Here is a 10642-nt window from a genome sequence, read left to right on the forward strand (position 1 = left end):
CTTCTATCAATTTAATCCATAGACTAGGAGAGTCAGATCATCAGAGGATATTCCCAACCATGAGAGTCTGAATTGGTTGTCTGGTACACACGTCAGGGCTTGCAGGAAAATCTTAAGTACAGATGGATTTTTAGCAAGAGTTGTTTTAAGCCACAGATTTTTTGTTTGTTTGTTTGTTTTAAGACGGGGTCTTGCTCTGTAACCCAGGCTGGAGTGCAGTGGCACGATCTTGCTTACTGTAATCTCTGCCTCCTGGGTTCATGTGATTCTCCCACCTCAGTCTCCTGAGTAGCTCGGGCTACAGGTACAAGCTACCAATGCCCGGCTAATTTTTGTGTTTTTTTGCAGAGATGGGGTTTCCCCATATTGCCCAGGCTGGTCTCGAACTCCTGAGCTCAGTGATCCACCTGCCTCAAACTCCCAAAGTGCTGGGATTACAGGCATGAGCCACTACACCCAGCCCAAGCCAATAAATTTGTGGTAATTTGTTACAAGAGCAATAGGAAACTAACATGATATACAAAACACATTTTTCAGGCAATTAAAAACAGATAATGGGATCTACATTATGTTCTTACTAAACTTACAAGTATTTAACTTTACAGTTCAAATAGGACAGCATAATTTGATACCAAGCCCAAAGCTCTGAAAGATTACAATTAAGTCCCTCCCACCTGAAATTAAGTATACAAAAGACTATTAGGCTCACACTTCAACTGCTATTTTATAGGATAAATAATATTTTTTCTCTTCTCTCTGGAGGAAAAGGAATGTACCAAATTATTTCAGTGTCCCTTCTAGCCTTCATGTAATGAAAAGACCATAAAATCTATGGCGTGGAAGGGATGTTAAAGGTAGGTGAGTTGCAAACTAAAGCTCAAATCCTCTCTACAATATCCACCCAGCAATTGCTAACTTATGCTTGAATACTTCCTGGTAAAGAGAACTCACTGTCCCAAAGCAGTCTAATCCATCTCTGAATAGCAGTGATTCTTAGCTCTTTATTCTGAGGTGGTATCTCTCAGCTCCATCCACAGGGTTTATTTCCTGTCCTCAGCATTAACTAAAAAACACCTAACTAATTAGACCTCAAGAAACTCACAAAATACCTACTATGTTTGCCCTGAGTTCTCTAATCTCTTGGCTAAACATTCTCAGCTTAATCATACCTCAAATTTAAATTTAATTCCCAGCTCTGCTATTAAGTATACAACATCGACAAGTTATTTAATCTTTTGAAATCTGTTTTGTTATCAATAAAATAAAGGTAATACTGCTCCTTAGGGTTCATGCGAGGGTTAGAAATGTGTCCCAAAATTTTGGTATAGTGCCTGCATAGAGCAGACACTGACTAAACAGCAGCCATTATGATAATAATGGCAGGGATTTGAATTCCCACTAGATACAAGTTGCTCTCTTCTGAATGAGCTCCATTTTGTCTTTAACCCTAAACGATGATGCCTCAAACAAGCAGTATCCAGGGCTTGAGGTGTACTCTTTGGTGCAGAGGAGAGCAGGACTATCTTTCTCTTTCCCTCATCCTAGGTACCATAGTTCCATCAAAGCAGCCTAAGATCAAATCTGTTTTATTTCGTGGCCATATCACACTGTCGCCTCATAGAGAATACACTTTGATTAAAATCCATCTTTTAGAAATATTAAAACTGGGCCAGGCGTGGTGGTTCATGCCTATAATCCCAGCACTTTGGGAGGCCGGGTGGGCAGATCACTGAGGCTGGGAGTTTAGACCAGCCTGACCAACATGGAGAAACCCCGTCTCTACTAAAAATACAAAAATTAGCCAGGCATGGTGGCAGGTGCCTGTAATCCCAGCTACTTGGGAAGCTGAGGCAGGAGAATCGCTAGAACCCAGGAGGCAGAGATTGCAGTGAGCCGAGATCATGCCATTGCACTCTAGCCTGGGCAACAAGAGTGAAACTCTGTATCCACAAAAACAAAAACAAAAACAAAAAAACCCCTAAAACTGAAAAACCGCCCGGGTGCAGCGGCTCACACCTGTAATCCCAGCACTTTGGGAGGCCGAGGCAGGCGGATCACCTGAGGCTGACAGTACGAGACCAGCCTGACTAACATGGAGAAACTCCGTCTCTACTAAACATACAAAATTAGTCGGGCGCAGCGGTGCATGCCTGTAATCCCAGCCACTCGGGAGGCTAAGGCAGGAGAATTGCTTGAACCCGGGAGATGGAGGTTGCGGCGAGCCAAGATTACGCGATTGCACTCCAGCCTGGGCAACAAGAGTGAAACAGTGTCTTAAAAACAAAAACAAAAAAACCTGAAAAACCACATCTTCCTCACGTTGGATTGAGAAAAAAAAAAATCTCAATTGACAAATGCTTATACTACCTATAAGAAAGGATAACATGGCAGGCGCAGTGGCTCACACTTGTAATCCCAGCACTTTGGGAGGCCGAGGTGGGCAGATCACAAAGTCAGGAGTTCAAGACCAGCCTAGCTAACATAGTGAAACCCTGTCTCTACTAAAAATACAAAGATTAGCTGGGTGGTGTGGCATCTGCCTGTAGACCTAGCTACTCGGGAGGCTGAGGCAGGAGAATTGTCTGAACCCAGGAGGCGGAGGTTGCAGTGAGCCAAGACAGGGCCATTGCACTCCAGCGTGGGCAACAGAGCAAGACTCCGTCTCAAAAAAAAAAAAAAAAAAAAAAGGATAATACAATGCAGTATTCCTGAATCAATGAGTAGGAAATACTCTGGGAATTGCCTAGCATGTACTAACTGCTTAGTAAAACTTTCAAGACTTCCCCTCCATTAACTCAAAACATCCATAATCAATTCTCAGAAGTATCTCCTTTTCAATAACATAAGCAGCCACAAAAATACCAACAGCTAGGCATTCTGCTAAGAGTTTATATATATAATTTCTTATAATTCCTAAAACAACCCTTTGAGTACAGCAAAGCACAGAAAGTTAACACAATTAAGTGGCAGAGCAAGGAAAACACACCCTAAAGAGTGTTGACTCCTGAGCTTACCTTTCTTTCTTTTTTTTTTTTTTTTGAGACAGAGTCTCGCTGTGTCACCCAGGCTAGAGTGCAGTAGCCGGATCTCAGCTCACTGCAAGCTCCGCCTCCCGGGTTTATGCCAGTCTCCTGCCTCAGCCTCTCGAGTAGCTGGGACTATAGGCGCACGCCACCTCACCCGGCTAGTTTTTTGTATTTTTTAGTAGAGACGGGGTTTCACCGTGTCAGCCAGGATGGTCTCGATCTCCTGACCTCGTGATCCGCCCGTCTTGGCCTCCCAAAGTGCTGGGATTACAGGCTTGAGCCACCGCGCCTGGCCCGAGCTTACCTTTCTAAATACTGATTCACAGTAGCTCTTGTATTAGTTAACTGATAAAACATCTGCTCCCGGGCATTGGCTACACTGTCCACTTCGTGAAAATTCATCAAGCTATACACTTAGTATTTGTGTACTTTAGTGCATTGCATGTGTGATAAAGGCAAGCCTCAGGAAAATGTTAAAATCACTTACATTAAAAACACATACGCGCCGGGCACAGTGCCTCATGCCTGTAATTCCAGCACTTTGGGAGGCCGAGGTAGGTGGATTACCTGAGGTCAGGAGTTCAAGACCAGCCTGATTAACATGGTGAAACCCCGTCTCTACTAAAAATACAAAAATTAGCTGGGTATAGTGGCATGTGCCTATAATCCCAGCTACTTGGGAGGCTGAGGCAGGAGAACTGCTTGAACCCAGGAGGCGGAGGTTGCAGCAAGCTGAGATCGCGCCACTGCACTCCAGCCTGGGTGACAGAGTGAGACTCCGTCTCAAAGCAAGCAAACAAACAAACAAACAAAAACAACACATACACACCCCTGAATCCAGTTAAAGGAAAGTTTTGGTTCAGCTCAAATTTAACATGAAACTGGTGGCTATAATTGTTTTTGTCTTGTATCTGTCTCTCTTAGGTCTATATATCCTCCTACAGTATTACATACTTATGTCTAAAGGTAAAGATAATAAAAGGGGAAAAAAAATGTAATAGATGTTCCATAGTAACAAACTTGAAATTATCTGAGGATAGACCACTTAAGTCCAGGAGGCATGCTAATTATATATGTTTCCAATGAATAAATTACAGCTGTACAGTATTTTAAAACATTAAGGAAGCCATTTATAAATGCTCTTGTAGTTGCCTATGTTTAAAGACAACAGGAAATGGAACCATTTCAGTTGTCCATTTGATTGCGCTCATTAATATAATTCTCTCCCAACATAAAATACTCCACTATCAGTAATATAATTGGGTATAATCAATAGCAATGCTAGTATAATTAACTATTCCATAAAGAAAACGAGTCCAAGACTTACCTTCCAAATAACTGAGGGTCCTGAGGCAGGATCCTTAACTCAGAAATGGGGTTAATACCCTTACAGAAGGCCTCTTGGAGGATTAAACAGTAATGCATATACAGTTTGTGGCACCGTACCTGAGATTTAGTAAACATCTACTCAACTATTGACAATTATTACTCTGAAATTTTAAGTTAATGTAAACAATCTACCAGCTTAATGTAATAGGGTAACAAAGTATTAGAGAAGGAGAAGTCCACCCCAAAGAACTCTAAAAACCAAAATACAATTCCCCAGGTCAACTCCATCCAAGAAGTATAAAGGCTACAATAAAACGAACCCACTGGATTCCTGTGGGTCCTTAACCCATGGAGATAAGAAAACCTAGCTTAACATTGCTAAAATAGAACTAGGCAACTCTGGCTGGGTGTGGCAGCTCACACCTGTAATCCCAGCACTTTGAGAGGCCACGGCGGGTGAATCACTTGAGCTCAGGAGCTCAAGACCAGCCTGGGCAACAAAGCAAGACCCCTGTCTCTACAGAAATTAGCCACGCATGGTGGCTTGTGCCTGTGGTCCCAGCCACACAGGAGGATGAGGTGGGAGGATGGCTTGAGCCTGGGAGACACAGGCTGCAGTGAGCCAAGATCGTGACACTGCCCTCTAGCCTGCATAACAAAACCAGACTGTCTTAAAAAAAAAAAAAAAAAAAAAAGACTTAAGCAACTTTGCTCCTCCCTTTAAAAACCTCCAGCAGTTCCTCATCTTCTCATTTACTGACAAAAAGGCCGAACTACTAATATTTACATGGCCAGGCGCGGTGGTTCATGCCTGTAATCCCAGCGCTTTGGAAGGCCGAGGCGGGCAGATCAACTGGGGTCAGTTCAAGACCAGACTGGCCAACATGGTGAAACCCACCTCTATTAATAATACAAAAATTAGCTGGGCGTGGTGGCACAAGCCTGTAAGCTCAGCTACTCAGGAGGCTGAGGCAGGAGAACTGCATGAAGCCAGGAGGCAGAGGTTGCAGGGAGCAGAGATCATGCCACTGTATTCCAGCCTGGGTGACAGAGACTCCATCTCAGAAAAAAAAAAAATTACAATGGCATGCAAGTCCATCCAAGATCTGAACTCAGTTACCTTCCCAGCTCTCTCCATCAAATTGCTTTCTATTTTCCATTCTGCAAATACACATGCTTTGCCTTTTCATGGCTTTCATGGCTCTTGGCCTTCCCCCACCCTGGAATGGCATCTGCTCCCTCAGTCCTCCATACTGTATTGCAGTTGTCACTGGGTCCTTAACTCCTCTTTTGGACTCTAAGCAAAACTGAATATACTATTCATTTATAGTTGTAATCTAATACAAAACTATCCATACTGAGGAGTCAATAATGTTTGAAAGTTAGATGGTAAAATGCTAACTTACATTTACCCATATCTTCATCTATTTTACTTTTACTGTCATAAAAAATTAAGAATAGTTGACATAATCGATTCAGTCACTGGTCTATTACCACCCTGACAAGGATGGAGTAAGAAATAGGGCTTGTCGCCGGGCGAGGTGGCTCAAGCCTGTAATCCCAGCACTCTGGGAGGCCGAGACGGGCGGATCACGAGGTCAGGAGATCGAGACCATCCTGGCTAACACAGTGAAACCCCGTCTCTACTAAAAATACAAAAACTTAGCCGGGCGAGGTGGCAGGTGCCTGTAGTCCCAGCTACTCGGGAGGCTGAGGCAGGAGAATGGCGTGAACCCGGGAGGCGGAGCTTGCAGTGAGCTGAGATCCGGCCACTGCACTCCAGACTGGGTGACAGAGCGAGACTCTGTCTCAAAAAAAAAAAAAAGAAAGAAATAGGGCTTGTCATTTCCAATCCAAGCTATTTGCAATGGAAAAATATATCCATGCTTGCAAGATTCGTATTTATTCCACAGTGGAAAAGAAAATGTAATGTTCTTTCCTTTTTTTTTTTGAGACAGAGTCTCACTCTGTTGCCCAGGCTGGAGTGCAGTGGCTCAATCTCAGCTCACTGCAAGCTCCGCCTCCCAGGTTCACACTATTCTCCTGCCTCAGCCTCCTGGGTAGCTGGGACTATAGGCGCCCGCCACCACGCCCAGCTAATTTTTTGTATTTTTAGTAGAGATGGGGTTTCGCCGTGTTAGCCAGGGTGGTCTCGATTTCCTGACCTTGTGATCCGCCTGCCTCGACCTCCCAAAGTGCTGGGATTACAGGCGTGAGCCACTGCACCCCGCCGAAAATGTAATGTTATTTCTAATTCCTGTGAGATACTGGTACAAAACCATAGAACAGTGATTAAAAGTCCTTGCAAGACTGACAAAACACCAAGTGTTCCACTAGAAAAATCCACACATTAAAACAAAGGTGCCAGGCGCGGTGGCTCACACCTATAATCCCAACACTTTGGGAGGCCAAGGCAGGCAGATCACCTGAGGTCGGCAGTTCAAGACCAGCATGGAGAAACCCCATCTCTATTAGAAATACAAAATTAGCTGGGCGTGGTGGCGCATGCCTGTGATCCCAGCTACTTGGGAGGCTGAGGTGGGAGAATTACTTGAACCCTCGAGGCGGAGGTTGCAGTGAGCAGAGATCGCACCATTGCATTCCAGCCTGAGCAACGAGAGTGAAACTCCGTTTAAAAAAGAAAAACCCTCAAGCCTGTAATCTCAGCACTTTGGGAGCTCGAAACGAGTGGATCACGAGGTCAGGAGATTGAGATCATCCTGGCTAACACGGTGAAACCCCGTCTCTACTAAAAAATTTTTTGTATTTTTAGTGGTAGCCGGGCGAGGTGGCGGGCGCCTGTAGTACCAGCTACTCGGGAGGCTGAGGCAGGAGAATGGCATAAACCCGGGAGGCGGAGCTTGCAGTGAGCTGAGATCCAGCCACTGCACTCCAGCCTGGGCCACAGAGCGAGACTCCATCTCAAAAAAAATAATAAAATAAAATAAAATAAAATAAAATAAACAAACCAAAAAAACAACAAAAAAATAAAGGCAGCATTGCTTGGCTCACTCCACATTCCATAATTCTTCTGACTGCTTTTACATCCTTCCCTTTCTTTTTTCAGTTAGTGTCTCATATACTAAGTCTCCAATGATCCATGCAGAAAGGTAGCTTTTAATTGCTATGCAGCTATTTCTCCTTTTTAGTACCTGGATATTGCTTTGAGAACTTAATTTAGGAAGTGAGTGAACCACACCTATCAATGTAGCTTTATTCTCTAAGGTGACTAACACCTAGGCCCCAAGTTTTAAGTTTCCCCAGGATTCCTACCACTCAAGACACATGCTAAATAATCTGTTAGGTTTAGACCACTGAATCTTAAATCTGAGACATCATATTTCATCGAATCCAGCTCCCTTTATACATATGAAACTGAGTCTGGAAAAGTTAATTGTCTAGTTGACAAGGTAACTAGAATCCAGAGCTTCCTGACTCTCCAAACAATGCTAAATGTACTACACGTTATAGTGTTTTAATCTTTTTTTTTTTTGAGACAGAATTTCACTTTGTCGCCCAGGATGGAGTACAGTGGTATGATCTCGGGTCACTGCAACCTCTGCCCCCCAGATTCAAGCGATTCTTTTTTGTTTTTAGACGGAATTTTGCTCTTGTCACCCAGGTTGGAGTACAATGGTGCCATCTTCGCTCACTGCAACCTCTGCCTCCCGGCTTCAAGTGATTCTCCTGCCTCAGCCTCCCTCAGTCCTGCAACAGAGCAGGACTCCAGCTCAAAAACAGAAACAAAAAGTTCATTTTTAGTCTTATTCTCTGCTACAATATACTTTACTGAAAAATAAGTTCCAAGAATAAAAATTTCAAGTGGAATGTAGCTATATGAGTTGTACAGAAACCATCTGATTTTTATAAAGTGGTAATATATCATCACTACAGCAAACTCTAAATTCAAGCCAGTGATCTAAAAGTCAAATGATCCAAAACCCACTAGCCATTACCAATTCCCCAAGCTAGTTAGTACACAGAGGGCTACTCATTGTGCAATGACCACGAATATGTCACTGAATGTGAAATGATCAAATGTTCTGGAGAATTTATAAAACTTTCACTAGTTTGCACGATTAAAGTTATTTTGAGAGAAAACAACTTCCGTGTGTATCATTACATTGAACTACTCAATTTCGGCTAGTAAAGTATGTACTCCAAAAGGTACCACCTCAGGGGAAAGTGTCATAAATACGTTCTGGAACGTACGTGGAACCTAGCAACCACTTTTAAAGTTTCATTTGCTGATGTCCCTCCCTGTCCGTTCGCCCTAAAAGACTAAGTATCTTTAAGAATCAAACTAACTGGCCGGGCGCGATGGCTCAAGCCTGTAATCCCGGCACTTTGGGAGGCCGAGACGGGCGGATCACGAGGTCAGGAGATCGAGACCATCCTGGCTAACACGGAGAAACCCCGTCTCTACTAAAAAAATACAAAAAACTAGCCGGGCGAGGTGGCGGGCGCCTGTAGTACCAGCTACTCGGGAGGCTGAGGCAGGAGAATGGCGCAAACCCGGGAGGCGGAGCTTGCAGTGAGCTGAGATCCAGCCACTGCACTCCAGCCTGGGCGACAGAGCCAGACTCCGTCTCAAAAAAAAAAAAAAAAAAAAAAAAAAAAAAAAAAAAAAAAGAATCAAACTAACAGGCTTTTCATCAGGTTTTCCCACTGACAAAAATCATGTGATTGGTCTCTCCACTATTTGACTAAGTGAATCACCCAATTAAAAAAAAAAAAAAAAAAAAACCCGCACACTACAATCTTGTTCTAAGACAAGAGACATTTAACAATTAATCATGCGAAAAGCACAGAAGGTACTGTTAGGCCTTACTCTGAGAATTCACTCTTGCACATTGCTTACAATGTAAATTTTAACCACCTAGAAGTTACTAGAACATAGTGGACATCCCTCCTCAAGAGTTTGACAAGCCGGAGGGGATGATGAGCTTAACATTTTACTTCCTCTCTGCCACATCAATCTGCCTGGGGATCAAGTCCTATTCGAGTTTATGGTTCCCAAGAATGGCTGCAAAGGCTATATACGGAACCTCTTGACAGATTTCTTCCACTAAGGGTAAAAATCGGCGGGTCCTGATGTGACAAGCCACGGGAAACAGGAAAAGAAAAGAGTCAGTAAAAAAAAAATAATACAAGGCAATCCCAGAATGGGATCCTTTGGAAGAAAGTGGGCCCATTCTTCCACCCTGGCTCCTGGAAATCCCAGAAGCTAAATCAGGTAAAATGCCCCAGTAACCTCTGGGAGGCGGGACATGACTGCTAAACCAAGGTTGCAGGCTCGTCAGGGGTGTGACCTAGTGGCCAAGCAGGTAGTGACAAACTTGGTGTACCCCCAAGGAGGGAACCCCGCTTGAGTCACCACGGCCCAGTATGAGTGGGTGAGGGTAAGTCTGGTCCAGTCACCCTGGAGACCACAGCCCGTGCCGGGCTCCCGGGACCGGGCAGAAGCGGCAGGGGTGGGGCTGGGCCGGCTCACCTTTGAAGAAGCGCAGTGCCAGGCCGTACAACTCCTCCAGGCCGAAGCCCCAGCGCTGCTCCAGCCGCCGCGCCTCCTCCGCCGCGCCCCCAGCCGCCGCCTCCCCGGGCTCGGGCTGCTCCCCTGAGGCGCCCGGGCCGCGACCAGATCCGGGTGGCGAGGGCGGTGGCAGCGGTGGCGGCAGTAGCGGGGCGCCTTCCGCGCCGGGCCGCTCCTCCGGGTCCGGGCTGAGCGTGAGGCCGTCGACGGATACCTCGAGTCGCTCTGCGTTCAGCACCGCCGCCATCTCTGGCTGCTGCGCCTCCTCGGCGGGGACAGGCGGCGGCCACGTATCGACTTCCTGATGACCTCTGACCTCCGCTTACCGATACCGGAACTTCCGCTGCTGAAGAGGCTGGAGGGCTCCGGGAGAGGGGCTGAGGCTTGGTGCCCCGCCCCCTCCGGAACCATCAGTTGCCCCGGCTCCGCGACTATCTTTCAGGCTCTCCAACTCCCATTGGTCCCGACCTCCACTCCACCCCCCCCATCCTTTCGGATCCCAGTTGCTCCAGGTGGGCGGGTGCTACCACCCCCACCCCTCGGTTCGGTGCTGCGGCTGTCAGTGCCCAACAGGGGCGGGGTCAGTGGATCCCAGCGCGGGGGTCGGAGCAGGGAGGATTGACGAGGTTGGCCAGCACCCAACCCTCCAGGTCAGAGACCCTTCACATTTGCAGGGGTTTGCGTGGTTTGCAGAGCTCTTTTGCCCACCACAATCTCGTTTGGCCTTCACAGCAACTCTAAGGAAATGCAGGGC

At 45.9% G+C, this 10642-nt stretch overlaps 1 protein-coding gene across 1 annotated transcript in view; it reads right to left on the reverse strand.

Annotated features, from left to right (window-relative positions):
• The window catches only part of ACBD3 (acyl-CoA binding domain containing 3), a 47581-nt gene extending 37410 nt beyond the window's left edge, over window positions 1–10171 (reverse strand). Inside the window, exon 1 of the mRNA XM_001091471.5 lies at window positions 9850–10171. Within this exon, the coding sequence (XP_001091471.1) occupies window positions 9850–10135 (286 nt within the window). The 5' untranslated portion in view covers window positions 10136–10171. The remainder of the gene's footprint in view (window positions 1–9849) is intronic.
• Window positions 10172–10642: the final 471 nt, after the last annotated feature.

The sequence above is a fragment of the Macaca mulatta genome, chromosome 1 (assembly GCF_049350105.2).
Source record: "Macaca mulatta isolate MMU2019108-1 chromosome 1, T2T-MMU8v2.0, whole genome shotgun sequence".
NCBI lineage: Eukaryota > Metazoa > Chordata > Mammalia > Primates > Cercopithecidae > Macaca > Macaca mulatta.